Source organism: Leptosomus discolor, chromosome 5 (assembly GCF_034619465.1).
Source record: "Leptosomus discolor isolate bLepDis1 chromosome 5, bLepDis1.hap2, whole genome shotgun sequence".
In the NCBI taxonomy this organism is placed as follows: domain Eukaryota; kingdom Metazoa; phylum Chordata; class Aves; order Leptosomiformes; family Leptosomidae; genus Leptosomus; species Leptosomus discolor.
The window spans coordinates 66,545,513-66,570,894 of record NC_141395.1 but is presented as its reverse complement, the minus strand read 5'-3'; the positions used below and the strand labels follow the sequence as shown (position 1 = coordinate 66,570,894).

Here is a 25,382-nt window from a genome sequence, read left to right as displayed (position 1 = left end):
CAGGAATACCAACGCAATCACATGCCCTCCAGGATCTCCTTAACAAACAAAGACCGTGAACAACAGACGCGTCAGTTCAGATGGAGCTTACAGAGTAACTTGGGCTGGAAGGGACTTCCTAGGGCACGCAGTCACTTTGCAAAAGAGTTAACTTTTGTATTTAGGCAATACAGATAAATAAGATACTATGCTCTTTTAGGTCAATTCCACACTCTGTAACAGCACAACTGTCAAAACTAGTTTTAACAAGAATGGCGACCTAGATTTAGAAAGAAGTCTAGTATCCCACCAAAACCCATACAAAACCCAAGAAGCATTTCTAAAAAATTGCTGCTGATCATGGGAGCTCTCTGGTAGGAATCCAGATGCTGGAGAGAATAATGAAACATGATAAATATTTTATCACAAACCCAACTACTAAACAACAGAATAAATTATTAGGACAATAACCTGCAAATGCTGAGATGCGGTAATAAGCAGTACCACCTCATAAAAATAAGTTTTAATATCAACAACTTGGTTTCACACGATTGCATATTAATCTTTCTGCAAAGTTCAAACAACGTTCAAGGCCTGCATTGTTTAAGAAGATGGGGTTATTCTTCTTCATTCTTTTGCACTGACTGCACGGCTTCTGCTTTAACCCTGTTTCGCTTTCTTTTTCTTCTTTTCTTCTTTTCAGCAGAAGGCTCCTGACCCTCCTGTGTTTTCTTCTTTTTCTTCTTCAGACAGCTGAGAGGGTTGGGGCCGCCTGCCCTTTTACGTTTTCTTCTCTTTTCACCTTCTTGCTTTGCTAGTCCCCCTCTTTCTTTAAGCTGCACAATGCTTTGTTTTTGGTGCTCCGGAACAAGCTGACTTGTCTGCAACTTTTGAACAAATGCCAAAGATTTAGGAGAAGGTTTGTCTAGCACCATAGTGTTCTGAATAATAAAGAGCAATGGAACGCCAGCCTTCTTTTTCACTTTGTTTGCTAAATCTTGGTCCTGTAAAATTAAACACTTTAGTCAATATTTTGGGATTAAACTGTATTTGCAATTCAAATGCACTTTTAATACAAAACTACAAAGATAAATTACATTATGAAAAAGATAAGAAACTTAATCTAGCAGATATACACGGCAGTGCCTTTCAGAGCAACTTAAATTTCAATTTCTCTCCTTCTGATTAGGTGTACTTCTGATGGAAAACTTATTACCATTTCCTTTTCTCGTGCAGGTATAAGCAAACATGCATTTTTTGAGGAAAAAGTCCCAGTTCAGTGGTATGCAGTCCATCACTGCACAAGAAGTAACATAATTTCTTCTATAGCAAGTCATTTTAAACTCCTTGTATCTTACATAAGTATACAGAATTCTACTGTAAACTATTTTGTACATATTGTATATAATCTATACATACAGTCCCAATAACAGATCTAAGAAAAAACCTGACTTTCTTATTTGCACACAACAGCTACCTTTATTCTCTAGTTAAAACTTCCAAAATGTCTTAAAATTGAAAATATATGTGGTTGTTTAAGACTTAATTTCACTTTTCAGACTACTGCTTAAAACCGTTTGGGGCAGGGGATGCATGCACAAGCAATAAGCAAATTGACATTCATCAGCTGGTTTCTTGCATGTCACTAGGTAGTCAGTATGTTTTCTACACTTTCTGCTAAACTAAGCAATATCCTTCTAGGGTAAAACAATCTAGTTGTTCAACTGAGACAAAAGATTCCTTACTTCATAATTAGCAAACACATTTAAGAGCGAGTAAGGCTTTACAAGGTAAATTCCCACAAGCTATTTAAAAATCTCACAGTCGAGGTTTCTGTAGGGTTCCTTAGCCTTGGGTATCAAAGGATCACTTCAAATGACACGGAGTTATGCTTCCCATGAGCATTTACCTGTGTAGCGATAAAGAAGTGATGAGGGTTGCCTTCTCCAATCATGGAAAGTAAGCAGGCTGAACCACTCACAGCATCCTTGTGGTGAGAACAGTTTCGAACCTGAAATCTTTGGGCAATTAATTTTGCTCCATACAGTGCTTTTCCCAACGATTCCAGTTCTTTTAGAACACATCTGAAAACCAAAACCAATAATGATTTCTAAACGAGAAAATGACTACGTGTGCTTTACAACAGCAAAAGGTTGAAGCGAGTTAATCAGGAACGAGCAATGCCCAGTTGTTCAGGCTCTGTGATCTGTAAATGGCACCCGGTAACCTGAACGCAGTGGCCCATCTGAAGACGTCAGCAAGACTTCCTCAGTTCCAAACAAGATTAACCAGTAACAACACTGCTATACTAAATGATTTAAAAATATTTCCTATCAGTGACAATGCTCAGTCCTTATGTTCGGGTACCACCTAGCATATGAACTTAACAAATAAAATTACTTGAATTAGCACAAAGTCATGAATCACTGCATGCAAGTTAAACTCTGTATTAGCATCTATCACCTTGCTTCAAACTTGCTTTCAGAATGCAACCAACTCAAGCAGAGTAAGAAAAAAGACTGTCCATATGATTAAAAATCTGGAAGTTTAGGGCTCCCCAACATTCCCACTAGAGAATAAAATGCAAACCTAAAGACCTAAAGATGTTCACAGACAGTGTAGCAGTCTACGAGGATGCTAGCTTGGATACTCAGAAATGAACGGCAGATGAAACCAAATTTACTCTGGTCACTGAGTCTTACTATTAAATGTGGATAGTGGCAGAAATGTCCTGCCTTGAAATACAGCTTCAAGGACATGGTAGCAACTATTTTTCTTTCCAGAAAAGTAAGTTTAGCCTTTGAGGACAGTTTTTGTGAAAATTGAGCCTTTTCTTTTTGCAAGACTCTCTCAGTGAGCCAGCTGATTTCCTCAGGGAAGCTCTGGTCATGACACTGAGGAGCTGCCTCACCAACTTCACATTCTGACAGCAGAGAAAAACGAGTCCGTTCAGCTGCCCTACGTGAAAACAGGTCAAAAAGACCAGAATTGCCGAAAGAAGGACGGAAGAAGCAACATTTAGACATGACTGGAATATAGCTTGGATCAAAGTGATTCCTGAACCTTTCACAGCTAAGGCCATGAATCGATACTTTGGACTGTTTAGAAGTACGGGCCAGCCCTGTATGCTTTGCAAGACGGCTCACTGTTTAATTTTTGTAGCCTAGGGTATACATCTTGCTGATATTTTCAGCACTTGCCTCCGTGACGGGCAGTTGGCTATTCTGTCATTGCAGAAATCCAAGTGAGGGAGATTTTATCACACACAACATAAACAAAATAAAACCAAAGGCAAACTGAAGGCAACTTAGACCTTAATGTGCACGCTCCGCTCCCACGCCTTTGTCCAGCACATCCTTGCTCTCCCTTGAGAAGAGCTACTTTGGCAACAACCCCTCACCGGCAGGCTGAAGCTCCAGACAAGCACTCACCCCCTCCCGCCCCACAGATCGGAGCTGGCCTCTGCTCTTCCCGCTTCGCCAAGAAGAGCGCTGGGGGCGGGGAGCGGCCCGCCCAGGCCTCCCTCACCCACCCCGTCACCCCGCCTCACCCCTCAGCAGCTCCTGCCCCCTCTGAAAAGGCAGCCGCCCCTAACGAAGCCCCTGTCCTTCACAGCCCGCACCCACCGCCCCCCCGCCCCGCCGCCGCCGGCGCCCGGCACGCCGAGCACAGCGCCCACCACGCCGCCCCCGCGCGTGCGCACTGCGACTCCCGCCCCCCCCCCCCCCCCGCTCCGGGGCCTCCAGCGCCCCGCGGCCCCCTCCCCCCCGCGCACGCGCGCTGGGCTGGCGGCGGTGCCCCACCGGGTGGTGCAGAGGTCGGTGGCGCCGCCGAGGTAGCCGGGCAGCTGCTCGCGGATCTGGATCTTGTTGCGGAGCGCGGCCTGGCAGAAGGTGCCGTCCAGCAGCACCTGGAAGGGCTGGCAGAAGTGGAAGTTGTGCCGGTAGAAGCCCATGTTCTTCTTGGCGTGCTTCTGCCGCGTCAGCCCCATGGCGCCGCCGGCCCCCCCCGGAAGCTGCGCCGGGCCCGGCCGAGGAGCGGGGTGGGGCGGGGCCTGCCGCCGCCGCCGTCGCCCCCTGGGGTCCGAGGGAGCAGGTCGGCGGGGGCTGCGCGGTGGTGTCCCTGCGCCGGGCCGGTGTCCCTGCGCCGGGCCCGGCCCGCGCCTGCCTGCCTTGGGCCGCGGCGGGGGCGTGCGGTGCCGCCGGTGGGGAGCGGGGGCGCCGGCTGTGCCGCCTGCCCGCCCTGCGCCGGGCCGGCGGAGGGCCTCACGCCGCCATCCAGCCCGTCGCGCTGGTTCCCTGAAGGGTAGTTCGTTGCCCCGGGTTTTGCGGTGCTGTGGTAGCTCCTGGCGCTTGCTCGGAGCAGAAATCACACCGTTTTCTGCTAATTCACTATAATGATTAAATTACACTGCGTGACCCGGAATGTAGTTTAATCAGGCATTGGCATACTTGGCTTAGGAAGGGTTATTCAATGCTTGATGGTGTTGTTGGCCTGTATCGGCTACATCAGCTCGATGTGCACGAAATTGAAGCTGAAAAGCATATTCTACATTTTAGTACTACTAGTCTTTTTCCATGACAAACAGAGAATCTGATTTCACTGTAGTCTGGGAAGAGAGCTAGGTTGCACAAACTTCCCTGTCCAACCGAAAATATAAGCCCACCAGACATTTGGCAGTGAAGGAACTGAAGTTAATTCCTGTATTTTAGGCAGGGAAAGGGATATGATATCTTAGCACCATCAAAATGATAGTCAGAGACATCTGCCTTGCTATGCAGGTACAACAGGAGACATCTTTCTGCCAGGGACAGCTGTATTGCTGGCAAAGTACTGCAGGTACCTGCCAGTTAGCTGTAATCAGTCAGGCTGCTCTAAGGTCATTTAAGCAAATGCCCACCAGTCATATTGGTCTTTTGGCTAGGAAACAGGCATGGAAAACATCTGCTTTCAAGCAGGTTAGTTAAACTGAAAAGTAATGCATTTAATTATTATTCTAGAAACTCCAATGTTTAAATGGGAAGATATTTTGAAGTACTTACAGGTTGAAAAGTGCGAAGAACAGGTGATTGAGAGTATTCTCCATGGGGTCCGATTGCGCTGTTGACAGTATTTTCCTGTCATTAAATCCTTCTTTCCAGCTGTCTTCAGGGGACACTTGTGCGTGCTCATGAGTGTCATGCACGTATGTGGATACATGCCTTGACTCTCTGAGCCACGGGATACACTGAATTCATTGGTCTTTATTAACCTTCAGTCCTGTCGCCGACATGTTCCCATACTGGCACGGTGTCCCCATTCTTCTACGTAACTGCACAGGTTCATTACGTAAAAAATTAGACAAAAACACTCAGCAAAATTCTAAAATAAAACCTTACTAGATTATTTATTTTTTCTTTGAGTAGTTTTTTCTTTTTTTTCTTTTTTTCTTTTTTTTTGGTGGGACGAAGATGCCTAATTAACTGCCCCAAACCTGGCAGTTATTCCTTCTTAAGAACATTTCCCACATCTCATAGCCAGAATGCGGAATCTTCAATGATAACAGCAGCTATGACAGAATAGAGATAGAAAGGAGAAACAAGTAAATGAGTTTGAACTAGTCACATTTTGAACTAAATGCAAAGTAAGATATAATCCAGAGCAGGGTCTTAAATACCATTGTGATGAGACACTCTTTCCCTGCTCAGTTGGTAAACAGGATCATCACAGACAAGTTGTAATGCGATTGGTGTGGTAAAACAGGTTCAGAATGCTGGCTAGCAAAAGTAATAGCACAGATTTCTCCTTCATTGTGCAGAAGGTAGCATTAATTGTATGATAAGCGACTTGCAGTAGCATTCTGCAAATTGTATTTCACTTCTATGCAATTCTTTTAAAGTTTCTTTTTAATAAATTTTAGATGTTAAAAATAATATCTGTAAGAATACTACAGCACTGCAGAGAAGTACAGGTTTTTTCAGCATTTTCTTTGATATTTTGACAGTATTTTGCGTATAATAAAATTCACCATATTCCTTTCAAGTTCAATGCTTATACTGTTTCCATGAGCCATCTGTAAAGCAGATTTCTTAAAAATAAGGCTAAGGATCTTATGGGAGCTGCTGAACCTACTGGTCTCCAGGACCTGGGGACTGCTGCTCTTGACTGGTGAAGTCCATCCACGCACAGTCTTTCGAGCCGGGAGGGTTCTTAGGCTCGCATGTGTCCTGGACAAGCGTATGCAGGCACATGCACACACAGAGGACGCTAACACAGCCAGCCATGCGGACTACCACGGCACAGAGAACTCCGCCAGACATCATGTGCAACCTATGCACAGGTGGTGAAGTCTGGCTCCCCGTCTCCAGCTGATCAGGGCTGAAATTCCCAAGCAGCAGCTCACATGCCCTCGCTGCCTGTCCTCACCAGCATGCCCACATTCACAAGTCCCTCAAATATCAGCGTGGCTCCTTGGTCCCTCTGATACCCATGTCTGGCCCTCAGGTTCCCTAACCCATCTGTGCATGTACGTACGTGCCTCTCCTCCTGCTCACTGGCTAGTCCAGAAGTCTTCCAGCGGATTATGCATCCACAGGATTAAATTCACTGGAGAAAGGTAACAACTAGTTAAGAAAGATAACTAGTTAAGAAAAGGGCTTTATAAGAAGATAGGATAGGCTGCTGTGATCAGAGAGCTCAGTCAGACAGACGTACAGACCACTGCCAACTCATATGTGAGCTCCCCTGTACCCCATTTTCCCACACGTCCTCCTAGATCCACCCTGATCCTTCCTTTACCCCTGCCTTTGGTCAGTTCTGTGGACATACCATAGGAAGCTTTCCATAATCCCACAAGTCCCTCCTGATATCCCAGAAAAAGTTTTGCACGGTCCTGTATACCCCCTCAAATATCCTGTTATACTCATGATACTCATGTTTGCCCCTTCTTATCAGAGACAAAGCCCAGGCTGGTCCTCTTCAGGGTGACCTCCTGGGCAGCTCTGTTAATGGCCTGAAGACTTCTGCTCCGTCTTTGTTACCACTTGCTCATTCGGCAATTTTTGTGTGTCTGTGAGTGTTTAATATATCACTTTCCTTCCTATTTGTTATTTTACACTGAATAGTCCTTGACCAGATGACTTAATCAATCAAATGCTCTTGCATTCCACATGCCCTTACAGAAACTGTCTGTAGCACAGCAAAGCTTCTCATAAAGCTCAGAGGAAGATATCTTTTTGAAATTATTTGCTAATGTATCTTTAATTGAGAAGTTTCATCAGTTATCAACTACTAAAAGACTTTGAGTTCCATATAAGCGAGCATTTTATTGAAGAACGAACAAACCACTTGCATTATCAGTATACTGCCTACCAGCAGTACCAGTGTGGAAGAGAGCCTGAAGAGGAGAGTGGAAGGTGTGACTTGTTTTTTTCCAAGACAGGAAACAGAATTTGAAATGGGGAACTTCTTTTTCTGAAATCCAAGTCCCTGACCATAGCCAGACAGGATACTCACTGGCCTAGGGTACAGTTCTGGTCTAACAAAAAGTTCCTGTGACTTTATTGACAATATTTAACTTGTGTGTAGATGTACAACATTTATGGAAACAAGGTGACACACTGAAGGAGACCTTCTGTATATCCAAAGTAAGTTCATACCAAACTTACTAAACCTGAGTGATGATAAGTGTCATAGGAAAGCCGGCTTCACCCATGGCACTGCACACAAAACTTGCTCCAGCAGGGAAGACCATCTCTTGGCGTGTACAAGTTTGGCTCTGGTTTTGAGATGCTAGGTAATGCAGTAGAATTAAAGGGCATAAAATTGTTGTGACATGTGGATTACTTGAATCAAAAGCTGTTCTTTATCAAAAGAGCTTTGATGTAGGCCTAGTAACAAAGATTTCCCTTAGTAGCTGGCACTTTGGCAAATGCTTATAGCTTGGCGAGAAAAAGATCTCAAATCCTCATTATTCCAAACTTGTCCTGTGTCAGACCTTTTTAATCTGAATGCATTGCTTTTGGGCAAATGCTGTGCTCGGTGGTTATCTCCAATAAGTCTTAGCACCAGACATCCTTAAATATGAAAAATTAACCAATTCACAAAAAAGGGCAGGGTTTTCAAGTAGAGTATTTGGAAACAAAGACTATAATAAATAAACACAGGACAGTAAAACATTGTTGGAGTGTGTCTGAAAACATTTTCCTGAGGTATGAATTTTTCCAAGGTATGTACAGGCCACAGAATAAGATTCAGCAGCATCTAAATTACATTTGTCAGAATGTTTATTATTCATGGCTGGCTCCTCCTTTCATCACCTTGGGGCTGGTTCTGAGCTTTTGAATTTTAGCCTTCATCATGTACATTCATCTTTTACAGTACCTGTTTTTCTGTTATCTCATGGGAATGCAGCATCTGGGTTTATAATAAACATGGCTGTGACAAGCCCTCGTTTTTCTTTATGGATTAGTACAAACTCAGCAGTTGAGAATTTTGTATACGGTAAAGCTTTCTGCACCTTTCTGGCTCTACTGTTACCATAAGCCTTAGTTAGAAAATTCCTTCTGGCTTAAATATTGTAACTGCTCATCACAGTATGTCCCTCATTAATTATCTTGTAAATTGTGTGTCATAACAAGTACACAGTTAGTGTAGAGCTTAGGGTATTTAGTTTCACTACATACTGGTGACCTCCGTGGGCAAGAGAGAGAGTATTTATACAGCAGATATCTGTACAGGCTTTTAAGTGACTGCTTATAGTAGCAAATACTTTGAGAACGTTCTGGAGGACAAAGGTTTTGCAGGACAAAGGTTTTGCAGGCAACTTCAGCTTTCTCACTAGAGCTGGAAGAAATTATAGGGATGAAAATAATCAGTGGGATTCTTGACAGCTTCTCAAATGTTCTACCAGCCTTTTTCTCTTCTTTTGACCTAGAACCAAGTTCAAATGAATGATGAACAAAATCAGATCTTATCTAACTTAATCTTTTGTCCTTCTGACTAGATACACTTCATTGATACACACCATTTAGTTTACACAGCATTTTTCGTTGATGCAGCTCTTTAAGATGTACACGTTAAACAACTGGTTTCATGCTGCTGTAAGGACACACAAGGGCATCCTTCGGAGCAGCCTTTCCTCCCTGCACTGTTTGTAGAGATACGCACTAGTTAGTTGCCATTCTGCTCGCTCTACACTCGCAGAGCTTGTAGAAGCACTTGAGAGTGACGTAAAAGCACTATAGTTTAGGAAAATAGGAAGTCTTCATGGAGTACTCAGGACTGGAATTGTAACTTCAATTTGGGGAGCAGGAAGAATGCAGAAGACAGGAAGATATCTTGCCAAACACTGATTACGTGATAGCTGAGTACTAGGTAGATAGAGGGGAAGAATGGAGTGATGCTTTACGTCTTGTCTGCTATTGTGCGTAGGAAAGTACCCATTGTTTCATGTTGAGCAGAACATCCCTCTCCCCCTTTTAGTATTTCTGAGAGAAAGTAAATATATCGGTCCATTTCAGTTCTTTTAAACAATTACATGGTTTTACTTTGGAGATTACAGGAAGGTGGAAGACATAAAACATTTTGGATTTTTGGTATGCTTGCTTCCATTTGTTTCCTCATTACCTACATTTAGCCCTTATCTGGGGCTAAACTGCAACAGTTGCTCTGACCTCTTACCAACCAGGAAGGGGAATCAGGGAAAAAGAGGAGATCAGTGAATTGAATTGAAAACAGATTTAATTTAATGAAATATCACTAATACTAACAAAGGCGTACAAAGTTATACTCATCCAAATGAACATGCAGCAGTTACAATCAGTAGGGCAGCAGTCCTCAGGAACACAGACAAGCCACCAGAGGAGCAGGAAGAACCCCATAGCAGCTCTCTCTCCTCAGCCAACCTTCCCCCTTTATAATGACCATGGCACTATGGGACGGGCTACCCCTGTCGCTAACTCAGGTCAGCTGCCCTGGCTGACTTAGGACTGCCCACAGCCTGCCCAGCATGGCTGGGCTGGGATTCTGTCCCAGCCAAACCAGGACAAGCAATTTTATTGTTCATTCCTATGTCATTTTTTTTTGTTCCTGTTAGTTTTAGGCTAAAGGTTTTGAAGTGCTATAGGAAACGATCCATTAATAATAAAAAATAGCTATAAACAAACACCTGGAATGTAAAAAGAGTGGGTAAGAATAGAAGGTAACTAAAAATGCTTACTGGAAAACAGTTATTGAAAAAAGCACAAAGTTGAGCAGTGAAAAAAAACCCCAAACTTTCCCAAGAGAAGCGCTTATATTTTTAAATATTTCCTTCATGTAGAAATACCTTATTATGCTACTCTCCAGGACAGCTGCTCCATTTTTTTTTAATATAATGGTTTTACATCTAGTCAAGCAAATGCCAAAAGGTTGCCTGTCTAAGAGCATGGCTGAAACCATACGTGGCCTTTGAAACCTCCATTCTTACAGAAAAGAAATTGAATTTTCAAAGCTCACATTCTGGTCCTGTAGTTCCTTTATTGCATTTGATGTTTGCCCTGGGCATTTCTATGCTGTTGCAGCTCCACCTTTACCATTTCTCTATCACTCTTGTACCTTATTACATTCCATTTCCTATTTCAAATAAAAAACCCAATAAAACCAATTTCCTCACTTTGATTCTCTTGAAGAAAATGAGAAAAAAATGTGGAATGGACTTCAGTATTGGTACCAATAACTTCCAAATTCACAATTAGCCTCATGAGAAATATTAGTACTTAAAAATTCTTTGGCCCAAAATTCCCCATGCAGTTATGTAGCCTGATCTTAAATTTTCACATTGAGCTCCTCTGTGGAAAGTAGTAAGCATTGGATGAATATCTGACACTTCAGCAGACTATTATTTATCAGTAAAACAGACAGTTGTAGTTGCTGTAGGAATAAGTACACAAAGGGCCTGACTTCAGTGACTTGCATTTGGTGATCAGTGATAGCTGAATGAAGCGGCTGTAGAGTGCTACCGTATTTATCAGGAAGAACCTTTTTAACATGGGTTGATACACCAGGGGAGATCACATTTCCTTTAGACTGTGGTCAGCAGAGCTCAAATGGCCGAAAACCGTGATTTACACAGGATTTGTACACAACGCTGCTTCCTGAAGCTGTAGTCGGCATTTGGAATTGCCTGCACATGACACGCAGCGCTACTGAATGCGACTGTAGTTGATAGAAGCGTAACGCATGTGTCTGCTGGAGGGATCTGAGGATGCCCGATACATCTCCCAACCACTTTTCTTTTGTAAACAAAGGAAAGAAAAGAATGAGCATTTAAGAGATCTTGTCTGTCCCATGGCTTCTGAAACTCCATTCACAAGACTTCTTGCCTTCCTCCTGTTTTTACCCCATCCTGTGGGAAAGGGGAGTGGGCGAGAGGCTGGGAGGGTACCATTGACACAGAGGCACCTTCTCGTCACAGGAATTTTGCTCTGAGAGTGGTATGTAAGTGAGAGGCTACTACCAAAAGGCATCCTGTGAATAAGAAAGGGATTTCAAAAGGAGGGAAGAGACCATGCCATATGTAGAATAAGCTTTTTACTTGAACGTAGGGATTAAATACAGAAGTACAGCCTTGTATTCACTATGTTTCTCCCAAACACAAGCCTTACGTTACACAGAAAAGATGTTACATACTCTAATTAATTTTTAAGCAATGCACCCGCCTGCTAAGGCAGAGTAAGCACGTTACGTATAATGGCACATTGAAAAAGGTCAGCAATACGATCATATGGAGATGTGCCATGTGCCTGCTTCTTGATGTTTGAAAGTTTAAGGCTGAATACCTCATCTCTTTGAGAAAACGGAGCTTTTCTGAAATTCAAACTTCTGCAAGGCTGAGAGATATCACAAGGCAAATTTAAATCTGTGTTAGGAGAACCCCTTGCCACCGAGTTCTGGAGATTGTTTTACTGGAAACAATTTCTTTTTGTGGATAATTAATGTTGTTTTAGGCAATTGTAATTATTAGTGCAACCTTTTGTTTGGGGGGGTGGTGTGTCTCAGTGCAAGTACAGACTGCTGTACATGTGTCTTAAGTGATTCTTCCCTATTCCTCTGTACTTTGTGATAATGAAATTAAGGTGTTCATTATGCTTAGACATATTTGGAATTGCTGAGAGGGTAGGGAGGAAAACCACAGAACTCAGACATGACCCATTTACCAAGCGGTAACAAGTCATTGCAGGTTAGCCCCTCTCTGGTAACTATTCATGTGCACGGTCTTAGCCTGCAGCACACACAAACGTAATTCAGGTTGGTTCAGCCCTTGAGGTAAAGTCAGTCTGACAATTTGGAAGGGATTACATCTTTGAACCCTTAATCAGATAATTTCCATTTAGCAACACTAGCTCTGCTCATAGCACTGATATGGTGCAGCAGTAGCGTGGAGGGAGATGACACATCTCGGTTACACCAAGGGTTTTACTTAAGCAGGACTGGGGAATAAACGGGTTTGGTTTGGTTCCAGCTGTCTTTTGATTTAGAGTAAGATTTAAAAACGATTAATGGTGTTTGTGCACTATTTGAATTTTCTAAAATATTTTGTGATGGATGTCATCTGTTCTGTCGTTTTCCTCAGTAGATTGGGCAATGTTACTAAAATTTTTTGGTCAGCCATCCTTTTTAAGGTTTTCTTTTCAAGAACTCAGTATTTTCAATGGTGAATTTTTCTGTGGCCTCTTGCCTCCAGTGGTCTGCTGAGTTCTGTAAGTAGAAAGTTGGTAGTTGTGTTTCAGTTTTCATGTTTATCATAATTAAGCAAATTGACTGAATTATTCTGGCACTGCATTAAGTAATGTGAGCCCTATGCCAGTCCCTCGAATAGGGCTATTTTGGGTGCCCACAGCAACCTCTTTGAACATGCTGATGTTCTGTGCTGTAGCTACTTGTTGGTTTGGGGTTTGCTTGGTGGGTTTTTTTTTGTGTTTTTTTTGTTTTTTTTTTTTTCTTTTTAAATTACATTAAGTTTCTGTTAAAAAACTGATAGGCAGGAAAAACGTATCACTTTTGTCTTATCCCAGGAGTTTTCATTCCATTTCAGATCCCTAAGAATTTGCCAGTGGTAAAGCACTATGCATTTACTGACAGAAGGCATGTTTTTTATATTTAAATACCTTTCACCAGCATCTTTGAAGTAGACCACAGATCTCCAGCAGTCCATGGACTGGAGTTGAAAACCACTATATTACCATAACACTGTTTCCTAGTCTTAGTCCTCTTTAATTAAAGCTATTTGATTGTATTTGTAAATTAAAACTCGATTTGCATGTGCATATAACAGCAAAGTGAAATATTACTATTGAATCAACCAACTTTGTTCTGTAAAAAAACTTCAAAAGGCAATGCCAGTGGGAGTGCAACATTCAGTCATGGAAACCTGTGAAGGGCAGGACTCAAATTTGCAACACCTACACGACGGTTGAGCTCATTGGCCACAGCATAGTGCCTTGAAACCCTGCGTCGCTATTGCATCAGCCTCTCTACAAACCTATGTTTCAGAACAACGCCCTAATCCCGCTGCACATGCGCACTTCGGTCTCTTTGAGACATAAGGCACATTTGACCTCTGTGATGCTGCAATTCTAAACTTCACCCTTAATCTCCACTTAACAGTTTTTTTCCCAAAGGGAAATCTAAAGTGGGATTCAGCACACCTAGCTTTAGACATCTATTGCAAGGTGTCCTTAGCTAAGGTGAGTGTCTCTTGTTGGTCAATGCAGGCCTGATCAGTGATATCGGTGGTATCTAGGTTTCCCTGGTGGGGATGATTATGATACTAGGTTCTTTGCTTTAATTTGTTCTAGCCCTGATGCAGGCAGCTGGTAGGGAATATTCTTGTGACGTTAAGGCCATTTTATAGGAACAGGCAAATGCCAGGCCTGTGTCTGCTGGAAAATGCAGATACATCTTCCTGTTGGTGAGCAGGTTCCCCTCCCCCAGTTAGAAATTAGTGTCAAGTACATTGTTGAAAAGGTTAAGGGTGAATTCTTACGAGGTCACATTTTTGGCATAGTGTCTGGAGAGCTTTGGAGTGTTTAGTATGCTTACCTGTCACAGCCCACTCCATTTTTCAGAATAATGTGTAGGGTTTGAAATACTTATAAAAAACAAAACAAAACCCTAACCAAACAAAAAAGAGCAGCAAAGCAAAAGCAACAGTTAACTTTTAATACAACACTTAAACTCTTTCCTGGGAACAGCGTTGAGTAGTTGATAGTTCAGGGTTTTGTTTGCATCTAATGTTAAGATTTTGTATCCCCTCTCACCGCACTTATGACTCGTTATTCATCCTCAAGACTCACATAACTCCACAGCAACCTGCTTTTTTTAAAGCTAAAATCTAAAGCTTTCAAATCTATTCTCTCTTGGAAGTGCTTCTCCCTCAATATCAAGCTGGTGTGTAAGGTATAAGTGCTCCCCCCGAGCAGAGCCTCCCTCAGCCCCGCTGGGGAACCAGTGTGCCCAGTGGCACAGCTGCGCCTTTACACGACCGCGAGCATCAGACTGGCCCAAGGAGGCCGTGGCAATGTGCAGCCGTAGGCTCCCGGGCTGCGAGCAGCGGCTCGCCAGGCGCCAGCCGCCCGTGGGAGGCAGGCAGCGAGGGAGGGCCCCTCGGCCCCCGCCCGGCCCAGGTCGGTTGAGGTAGGACGGCCACCGGCGCCTCGCACAAGGCACAGGGTTTCTCCTGCCCCAGGTACACCGGGAGCCGCTGTGCCGGGTGGCGAGGCGAGGCGAGGCGAGGCGAGGCGAGGCGAGGCCCGGCCCCGCCCCGCCCCGCCCCGCCCGGAGAGCGCCCGAGGCCTCGGGGGAAGGCCGCCGTCGCCGCACGGCGGCACTGCGCATGCGCCTCCTTATCCCGTCGCGTTTCCGCCCGGAGCCGGGGCCCTGCGCGCTGCCGCGGCCGCGCCGCCGCTTCCGGTGTTTCGTTTTTCTCTTTCCGGCCGGTGCGAGGGGAAAGATGGCGTCGCGCAAGGAAGGCTCTGGGGCTGCCGGCAGCGGCTTCGGCGCCTCGAAAGGCAAAGGCAAGGCCGCCGCCACGGGCGACTCGGCTGTCAAGCAAGTGCAGATCGATGGGCTGGTGAGCGGAGGGGCCGGGGCCGCCGCTGCGGAGGGGCGGGCGGGGCGGCCGCGGCCGCGTGGAGCCGCCGGCGGGGCTGGCCCCGTCCGTGGGGCGGTGCCGCGGCCGGGGGACGGCGTCCGCCCCGGGGCCGGGGTCCCCGTGGCGGCCCGAGCGGCAGCAGCGGTTTCATCCTCCTCCCGAGCTCCCTGAGCCGTGGCCGGGCTCCCCCCGTGCTCTCTCTGGGGAGGGGAGCGACTCCCTCCCTTGTGGAAGTGAAGGCCGAGGCAGGGCAGGAGTTCACTGCTGTTAAATAGTCCCTTTCATCCGTCAGCTCCGCCGCCCTGGTGTCCGGGTTTTCCTTTTCCACTTTTCATGCCTTAGACTGTTGAAAGCTGCACAGGTGTAAGAGATGGCCAGAACGGTGGGGTTTCCTCTTACCCCTTGTGCTTTTTGCCTTCTCGGTTAGGGCTGCCAGCACCTGCTGTGTTTTGTTATTAAGAAATAAAATAGACGGGTGGATTGCAGGCACTTAGCAGAGAATGGAGCCGTCCTGATGGAGGCAATCCGTGCAGACTTTAAGTGGAAGAGCATTTGCTAAAGTTGGTTCTTGGCTTTGCTGATGGCTCTTGTATCAGTTCATGTCTTATCCAGTTGGTAATACTCATAATGACGTAGAGTGGGGGAAAATAGTTACTTAAACCTCTTAAGAATAGAGGGATTGTTTGTTACTTGTTCGTTGTCTCTTGCAAGTGTCACCAGAACACTGTACAGCTGAAGCATGGAGAAGAATCAGTATACTGGTAAACAGAAAGAAGATCATAGTTCTGAGGCAAGCTTTGAAGCCTGTTTGGCATTTATTAGTGATAGTCCCCAGCCATTGTCCTGGATTTACAGAGTATAGTAAATATTTGGAAGAGGAAGAATAACTTATTTGTGTATAGTGGCTCTTATGAAAGAGACAATTTGAAGTAGAATATTTCTGCAGTATTCTGTTCGCCTGTCTGTGTATTTGTAGCTTTGGTGCATGTAGCATTTTCAAGGGGTGGTGAAAACTGACCAGTTGTGGAATGCGGCCCTAAAAATATAGCAGCTGACAGCAGGCTGCTGCTGTTGCAGGCAGGCTGGTGCCAGATGGACAATGGTGCGTGAGTGGCTTTTTATTAGAAAGTTTGAGGGAACAATGAAAAGGAATAGTTAAGAGCAGGATACAGGTTGGCACCTTTAATTCCGTTTCTGTGGGTGTAAAAGCTGGTTTATCAGTTTTTGATTTAATAACAACTGTTAAATTGGATTTCTTTTGTTCCTGCTTTAATGAAATGAAGAGAACAGGTGTTCCAGAATTGTTCTCTGTCTGAGGTGTAATCTGCTTGGTGAACTACTGTTCGCTCAAATCAGCTGCAAGCGGCCCTGGTGATCTGCTGCTGGCAGTCCCACAAATGCCTGCCATTACTTTTGGCCTTAGGCTTTTCTTTGCCCCTGGGCCTTGTGTGTTGTTCTGGTGCAGCACAGTGATGCCTCTTGCATGAAGTCTGTGCGGAGGAAGGTGACTTCCTGAAAGCAGTTGAAAGCTTTCACCTTTCCACCTGCTGGAGGTGTCTCCCAATGGATCTCACACAAAGTGTTCTCGGGACACTAACAGTGTGGTTCACAAACTTCCATGGCACCTGTGGTGAAGAGAAGTAAGTGTTGGCATCAATTTGCTTGCTTTGTAAACAGAATGTCTCCTATTCCAAATCCCTAGAATGTCTTACTGAGATTCTGATAAAATGTTTCTAATCTTACTGATTTAAATGTCTTGCCTGTGCTTTCACAAAGTAATGGGGCTTCGTCAGCCATCTTGATGACGGGCCAGGGTGATTACGTGCCAAAACTGGGGACGAATTTTGGTGGATGTCAGGGAAGTTGGTGATCTCTTTCTCTCCGCTGGTGTCTCATCTCCTGGCAGTGCCATAAGGAATCCTTTCAAATGGGACTGCTTTGAAAGCAAAGGTGTGCTATGTAGGTTGGTTTTGGGTCTGTGTACGCAAGGTAGAAGATGCATTAGTGTTCTCTGTATGTAAGAATGTGAAAGTATTTTGAGAACGCTTGTTACTTCAGAGGAACAGCAAAGTAAAATAGAACTGTTGGTAATGAAGAGAAGTTCTAAATGTCTGTGTTACCTTAAAACATAATACATAATGATGCAGCAATACCTACTTAACTGGCCTCTTTTTTAAATTTGGTACAAGTAGAGCATCCTATAGTTAATTCCTTTCTTACTTTATCAGATTAATTCCTTATTTTATTGTGTAATGTTGTAATTTGGGTTTAGATCAAGCGCAATTTTGTTTCAGGTAACACAATAGTAAATTAAAAAGCACTGCCATGGCAGGAGTACAAGCTAACAGTGGAACCCTAACTAATAAGGTAGTGTAAATTCGCGTAACTTTTTAGAATGTTAGTGCTGTGAGAAATTTTGGTGCTATTATTTTTTCAGAATATTAGGAAGATTGAGGGAGAACTAAGTCACATTGTAGACACTTCATAACTTGATTGAAGTACTGGAATACTTGTTTATAAAATGCTTCTGAAATTAAATATGAACATAGGTTTTCAGTCTTCACAGTGTGACAAAAGGGAGAGGAAAAATACAAGTCTCTGCCCTTTTCTGTTGATTTTTCTGCTAGATAGTTAAGGTCTCCGTTGTCATGTGATACATATGGCTAGCTACTGCATCAGCATGATACTGAGATTCCAAGTATTTATTCTCTTTTTGATAGCTTGAATGTGGTTTCATTTTCTGATTAATTTTTGAGATTTGTGGCAGACAGAAATTATCTCTACATTCCATTATATTGGCAGTTTTTAATTGGGAATGCCTTTTTGTAAGACACGATAAGCAAAAGCGGGTGGTTTTCTTTCTCCGGCTGGGAATACAAGCAATGACTGCAATATCAAAGAAAATTGACTCTGTTCAGTTGGTTTTACGACACAGGAAGAGTCACTGATGGCATGTGGATGCAGAGCCATTGGTGCTGAGGTTTGTTAAATGAGACATCTTTGAGGTGCTCTCTTTTTGGAACTAGGCATCTCCTGAATTACTGAATTGAATGGGTGTTGCAGTTTAGGCTGTGTGATGAATAGAAATACAGGTTTTCTTTATTCCTTTTAAGACAATATTGTGATCTGCTTTGGGTTTATTTGGTAATAAAGATTAGTAGTGGCAGCCTGTGCTTGTTCTACAGATCGCTGTGTTTAACTCATCCCCAGTGAGTAGGGTTCTATAGTCTATATAAGGATTTGTACAACTGGAAGGGATAACATGGGCTTAAGTGCATATTATGGAAGGTCCTAGTATGTCTCACTGGTTTGTGCCATCGTGAAGTGCTTGAGCTGATTCAGGTTGTATTGGTTCAGCAATCAAAATATCCCATGTGTGTTAAGTTTTTACATGGAGCTTTTTTTTGATACAACAGTGTGTCAGAAAAGTTGTATGCTTAATGAATAAACCTGTAGCGAAAGCAGTTTCCAATGTAGGTCGTCCAGTCTTTGTAAGAAATTAGAAATCACAGGGTAAAAAATAACCTTCCGCAAACTCAGATTTATAATGTGCTTTTTCTTTCAGATGAGATACAAGTTTTCATTTATTTGTTTTTGCCAATCCTGAGAAAAAAATCAGATGAGTGTGATGCATCACATTTTGTTGTCTTTGCTTCCTGTTGTAGAAATTTATGTAGACTTCCCATCGCGTTCTCTCAACTCCAGTCGCCCAAAGAAAATTTGTGTTCACGTGGCAGTTTTCTTCTCTGAGTACCTACCTGTGCCGCCGAGTGCCCTTCTGTGTTAGTCTATGAAAAGGAAAGATACTTGTGCGTTCCTGTTTCTTGCAAGGAAAAAGGTTAAGTTACCAAATTATTGCATTTATTGATGTCAAAATGCAGAATAAAGTCCATAAATTTACTGGAACTTTTACAAGACTTTTGTACCTACAATTGTTAGGTTGAATGGTGTGAATTTTTATATTTGGGTATAAATATTAATTTTGCTTATTTCTACAAAACTGATCAGAAATCTGAAGTTCAGACTTCAATTGCGTACCTGAAACTTTCATAGCTGTCTCTAAAACTCACATTTTTTTCTGGGAACGTGATTTAGTGGGGCTGTATTGTTGATTTATACAGATGGCTGTATTGAAAATAACCTTTTCGTGAAATCATGTGAACAACTGCTGCAGGTTTTTTTCAGATCTTGATGTTTGTTTTCCTAAAGCTAACAAACATAATCTTTCTCTGATTCTGTGATTCCTCTTTCTCATTCTTTGTCCTGTATTTATTTGGGGTCTGCGTTATACCATGGAGATAATGTATGGAAAAAAAATTCTATTTTTGTTTGGCGTTATGGCTGTTTCGTGAAACACCACTCTGTTGTACGGGGTTTCAGATATAAACCCAGTTGTGAAATATTGCTGTTTTCTTCAGAATGCTGTTGTTTACTTGTTTTCCAGTGGAAAATTTGAAATGACAGAGGGTGAAAAGGAAATACTGGGTTAATTTTGTGCTTATTGGATTAATGATAAAGGTAGTTGGATGTCTTGCATCTGCAATTTTATTATGAGAGTCATTATAATCGTAGAAGAGAGTGCAATGAACAATTCTGCTCAGCTGCATTTCCTGATAGTTATTTATTATCTCTTAAATTGTAAGCTTTTTTCAAAATTACTGTTCTGCTATTGCAGTTTTTACTTGACCTCTTTTACATACTCACTGAATTATAGCCTTTAACTGTATGAGTGCTGGCTGTTTGCTCTGTAGTACCTTTGCATCCTGTCTTTCACACAGCAAAGTGAGTAAATGAGGCAAAGAGGATGGAGAAACTGGTACTGAAGTAATGCTGCTGTGACCATGAGAGCGGATGGGGCGAGTTAGTTTGACATTAAAAAGTCTTGTTTTCCATTTGCTGCACTATTACAATGGAAGTTTGCAGGGTAACCTTGTTTCATGTTTGTGGTAACTCTTAAGCATTTGCTTTTGCAATGTTAGTGTTCTCAACAAAGTAGTCGTATGTATGATAGCATGGTTTAAGCTCGGTATTATGTTGCTTTACTGGAAGTAGCAGGCTGATGGCTGTGCGGTGTTGTGAGACTTTGGTTGTTTCTCTTCATTTACTGGCTGGTTTCCTGTTGCTACGTAGTTTAATCTTGCAAACTTGTGCTCTTGGGTAAGTTTATTCTTGGGATACCTGAAAGTTTAGTTTTGTACCAGGAAGCAGCATGCAGGTTCTCCAGTTTTAAAATTGTCTACTGTTAGAAGTACCAGAAAACGATGTAGTGCTAATAAGAGATTCTGAATTTCCATCAAAACTTGGAGACTTTTCTAGAGTGCTTTTTTTAGTGAAACTCCTAACCCTACTCAGCTCTCTAAAATTGTACTACCAAGGGCCTCCTCAGCGTATTTCTGCAGTTCTCACAATTTTAGTAGTGGTATCAGGCAAGGTGTAAAACTGAAAGCAGAGGTGAACTGGTTACCACTCAGATGTAAGATCAGGCAGGATTAGTAGCATGAAAGGATTAGATGAGCATGCAAGTTTATGTAATACAGAAATTGAACTAATATTCAAAACCCAAGTTACTCCATGTGGTGGATTATGAGTCGTGTCTGACCACCAGTATGTAGATAACGGATATATGGAAACTTTCTTCTGGGAAAGTAACAGCTGTGGGTTGGGAGATGTGGATCTTTTAGCAAGGCGTGCTGGCTGCTAGGCCAAGTAAGTGTTTTTATTAATCAAGTTTGCCTTCAGAGTAGTCACAAGGAAGCATGTTGTTACTGGGAAGCTGATTCATTTTTGCAAATCCTCCGCGTGAATGTGTTCTAGGAAGGAGAGTAAAAGTAAAGGGAAAGAATTCTTCATCTAACTAAATTCTTAAGCAACAATATAAGACTTTATTTTTTATTTTTTTTTTATTTTTAAAATCCTAACCTCTTGAGTTTATGTGTGCATTCAGAAAATGATATCCAGTAGTGCTTTTGGAGAACACAATGCTGACTAACTGAATAAGGTTTTCTTATACATTGCTCTTGCATAACAGTATAACTGGAGCCTTAACAACGTGCTAAAACATTAATACGTGCATTGCTCTTATTTCATTAATGGGAATGATGTTTCCTTTTTTATTAAACCACTGCATGTGAATTCTTTTTACACTTCTGCTTACTGCACACAAATTTTGCATATTCTAGAAAGTAACAGAAGTTATGTGGGCTTCTCAAAACGACTGTAGGTTTCTATCCCTTTATCTTCATAGCTGCTGATGTGGAAAGCCTTAATACTAGTAACAAATTGCCATTCCGTAGTTAATGAATATTGCTAGAGCTTTCAATAGAAGCCTTCATGGATAGCAGTGGGTGAGGGATACCTGGATCTTCAGGCCATCAAACTCTGAGATGAGGGTTAGAGGCCATGTCAATGTTTAAGATGATCTTCTAATGCCAGGTACTACTTCTTCCAGCTGCTGAATTCTGTAAGTCTTTGAATATATATTTAGGCGTACTTCTTAAAGTTTGTATAGAACTTAAGCTAAACCTTAAGGTACCCTTGTCAGTTTGTTTATATTGAATACAAACATGCCTTGGCTAAAACGTAAGTATGTTGAGAAGGTGGTTAGAAGTTGTAGGCCTTGTCTGCGTTTGTGTTTGCACCAGCGTGTCTATAGTTTAGATATTTCTCTTGTGTTACTATGACTGATTTATTCAAAGATTGTTACTTTAAGCTTCATTATGTCATCCTCGATTTGGTGATGATGTAGCGTGCCTAATGGTTTGTATTCTCATCTGTGGTATGTAGAGTGGTTTTTTTAATTTTTTTTTTTAACATAGATAAAAACATCTGAGTCTGCCTCTTTAAAAATACCCTAACATTACTGCACTGTTTTTCAATAGTTACTTTATTCATAGTTGTGGTATTTAAGTTGCTTGTGCCTTGTTTTCTTGTAACCAGCCATTTTTGTCCTGAAGGCATACAGTAGATAGGGTTGTATCCCCAGCTGTTAACAGGGAAAGAAGCCTAGTTAGCTTCTTGGGTGAGGAGCTCTTTTGGATGATATGTTTGATCATAGTAAATGAAATAAGGTACCATGTTTACTGAAAATCAGTTTTTGAGACTCATCTTGCAAATGTTTATTTAAGCACTTTCTAAAATGACAATTTCCGACACTCTTGGAAAGAAAAAAATCAATTTCCATAGTATTTGAGTAATTGGTAATAACACTGAAGCCTGTATTGAACTGGCTAAAAGTCCCTGACATTGCTTAGGTTGTGAAGACTATGCTTTTCCTAGCTTTTCTTGTGGTTTCTTCCCTTCTTTACCCTTTTGAAGACTTTGAAAGAATGCCCAGACTGTGTGTTCTACCTGCTGTTCTCAGTACAATTTCTTGACATTGCAGAGCTGTAGAATGGGATTTTAGGATAACATCCTTCAGGCTGTATTGTGTTTTGTGTGTCCTCCAAAGGAGTTCAAATGGAATTTTGAGTTGAAGTTTAATCTGTTTTGACTTTTTCTTGACCTGTTTCCCTAAAAATTTTGGTCAGATGATGTTGGCGCTGAGAGTTAGTGTGTGAATTGAATACTGGCTTGATGTGTTCATGGAATCTTTGAACCATGGAGAAGACAGAAGTGTTTTGTATTAGCTGTGTGATGCGTATATACTTTCTAATAATCTTCAGGTACAATAAGTTGCGAGAATCTAACCCGGGGGAACTTCTGCATATAATCTGTGCCTACATTGAGAAGAGAAAGCATTGATGTGTAGTAGCAAGCTGAAAGGGCAAGAACCTCCTTGGAATATACTAGTTTTCAGGCTTAGTGAAGATTTCTTAACCTGAAATGGATAAAGTACCCGCATCATGGTTGTCCAAGGACTAAAATTTCGGTGTGTTTTGTCAATGGATAGCAGGTATACTTGCTAACAAAGCACAAACTTTAAATGATTTGTAAGAGTGCATTGGTGCACTCAGCATCTACTAAGTGTCAGGGTAAGTATACTCTAGTGAGGCTTTTAAAAGTAGAACATCTGGTATCACTTCATACCGTGAAACTAGTGTGCTGACAAAAGGAGTTAATCTAAATGTGGAGGTGGCTTAAATGTGTTGAGCAGTGTTACACTTCAAGACTTGAGGGACAAAATATTATTTCAAAATAGCCTTTTTTTTTTTTGCTGTGTGCAAGGAGAAATAATGTGTTGCCCTCTACAGTGCTGTCATTAACACTTAAACTTCTCATTATTTTTTTGTTCCTCTTATGGGCACATCAAACTGGTTTCTTGCCTTGTAATTATGTACGCATAGCTGTTGAAAACAGTAAATTGTGCTGTTGTGATACTGATTTGCTATGTTAATACCAAGGAAAAGAGTGTTTCCACCAAATACCTTTCAAATAATTTACTGCATTTTAATGACTGAAACGTTACATCAGAAGCAAATGAGACAATAAGCATTACTTTGTGTCTTATTTAGGTGTATCTACAAGTGGGGAGATGACAACTACTGGCTTTGTTGCTGAGACAATGCATTATATCCTCTTGCACACTGAAACACTGTTAAATCTTCTCCTTTGTAACAAAATTAGACCCTTGCAGCTGACATGCAGCATGGAGTGGTTGAGGAAAGCATACAAGATACAGCAGGTCGTGGGTGGAAAAACAGCAGATACAGATACTGAAAGGCTGTTTGTGGTATGTATGAAATGAACATTTTTTATGCCCTATGTCTTAGGACTTTTTCTTCCACCTTTAAAATAAATCTTAGAAACCTTATGACAGGCCTTGCAAGAAGAGGAACAAGTCTTTTGTTTTTTTTTTCTAGTCTTTGAAAACAGGTAATTTATTTTCAACTTATTGTTGCTATAGCCTTTTTAAAATTAACCTGTCTTTGCCAGAGACATTTTTTGGATATGATTACTTTGTTATTTTTCCCTATTTACACACATGCTCAAAATACATTCTCAATGATGGTACAGTTTTGAGCATGCTTTTCTTTCATATATTTCTTTTTTAATCTTCAGGCAGCATTAAGATTGCAGAGATGCTATACCTGCTTTAATAACAGTGCTTAGCAGTTCAGTTATGTTGCCGTGTAACATAATGGTATCATCTTAATGGAAAGTAAATAAGTTGTTAATGTAATAAATTGGAAAATTTCAGGCTTGTATAGTAAGTAGTCTTGTTAGTATTTTGTAATATTATTCAATAGTCTAAAATCGAGAGTGCAAAACAGAAAGAATACAACTTTGATAATGTCTCTTGTAACATGCATACACAAGGTTATTTAGGAATAAGCGTGGGAATATTCTTGAATGACTTGTATGTGGATGCTTGTTTCGGATAAGCATTTTATTCATTTCTTTTGGCTTAATCTAATTTTAAAGTGAATAGGCTTATTTACTCACTGGAGTTTGAAGGTGCACCTGAATTCTGCTGTATGCATGCAGTAACGGGCCAATCCCCTCTTATAAATATTTGGTCTTTTACTGGAAAAGGAGGGTTAGGATGTTGCTTTCAGCATGTAAGGCTTGTCAGTCTCTGCCTTTGTTCTGCTTAAATGTTGTGTACTGCTTTGCAGTCCACTTGCTGCACATCCCTCCCGTTTCATAGAGCCCTGAATCTGGCAATTGGCGATATACCTACCTATTTGTGTTAAGCAAGTGTCGTGTCCATTTGGTGTTTAGGACCTTACTTGGAGGTGTAAGTCACTTCTTGTCAAAATTTTTATGCATATCTGAGGAAAATAAGCAGTCTCATTGACAGATTCTTTACTAAAGTAGAGCTGAGTTTTGAGCACTTAGGACTTAGTTATTTTAACTATTAAATTATTATCAATGCAAAAAAATCACCTGTTTTAAAGCTGTCTAAACTTAAGGTGACATATAGGGTATTTACTGCAGCTATCATCACTTTTTGGGAACAACCTGAAAGCCATACTGCCTTACCCATTGGTGCGCTCAGGGATAAAATTAGAATGATTGTTTTTAATCTCACTGTCACAGTAGCTGTTATTAGAAATGGAGGTTTTCCGTGGCTGGTTTTCACGTGGCCATGTTCAGGTGGTGATATAAAGGCAAGTCTTATCTCTGTCTGAAAAATGGGGAAGCTGAAGTTTACTGGCAATAACTGACTTTCATGTTTTTTCCTCAGTTTGATACTTTAAGTCAGCAGTAAAACTGAGGCTCAGTCCAGGCTTGGTTCTCTGGATCGCTCTACCTGATCCTGGGAGGATCTGTCTCTGTTGCAGCCCCTTAGCACATAACCACGCATTTGCCAGAAAGGATAAGTGCTTGAATGTGGAAAAAATTGTTGCAC

General features: G+C 42.0%; 2 protein-coding genes across 2 annotated transcripts in view; one reads left to right on the top strand and one right to left on the bottom strand.

The window, feature by feature from the left end:
• Positions 1 to 480: 480 nt before the first annotated feature.
• UTP23 (UTP23 small subunit processome component) lies at positions 481 to 3,970 on the bottom strand. The gene is made up of 3 exons (XM_086465760.1): positions 3,783 to 3,970; positions 1,889 to 2,063; positions 481 to 983 (listed from the first exon to the last, which is right to left on the bottom strand). Exons 1-3 carry the CDS (start codon positions 3,968 to 3,970, stop codon positions 597 to 599), a joined length of 750 nt encoding a protein of 249 aa, XP_086321886.1. The 3' UTR covers positions 481 to 596.
• A 10,978-nt stretch (positions 3,971 to 14,948) lies between these two features.
• EIF3H (eukaryotic translation initiation factor 3 subunit H) overlaps positions 14,949 to 25,382 on the top strand; it is an 86,672-nt gene continuing 76,238 nt past the window's right edge. Inside the window, exon 1 of the mRNA XM_086465528.1 lies at positions 14,949 to 15,070. Within this exon, the coding sequence (XP_086321654.1) occupies positions 14,951 to 15,070 (120 nt within the window). The 5' untranslated portion in view covers positions 14,949 to 14,950. The remainder of the gene's footprint in view (positions 15,071 to 25,382) is intronic.

What these genes read in the sequence shown, in the direction of transcription:
- UTP23 (XM_086465760.1), bottom strand. Translation starts at nt 3,970, where the DNA reads ATGGGGCTGACGCGGCAGAAGCACGCCAAGAAGAACATGGGCTTCTAC. An exon ending in ACCGACCTCTGCACCACCCG is followed by an intron (nt 2,064 to 3,782) that starts GTGGGGCACCGC and finishes TTTGGTTTTCAG; the next exon opens with ATGTGTTCTAAAAGAACTGG. An exon ending in ACTTCTTTATCGCTACACAG is followed by an intron (nt 984 to 1,888) that starts GTAAATGCTCAT and finishes TTAATTTTACAG; the next exon opens with GACCAAGATTTAGCAAACAA.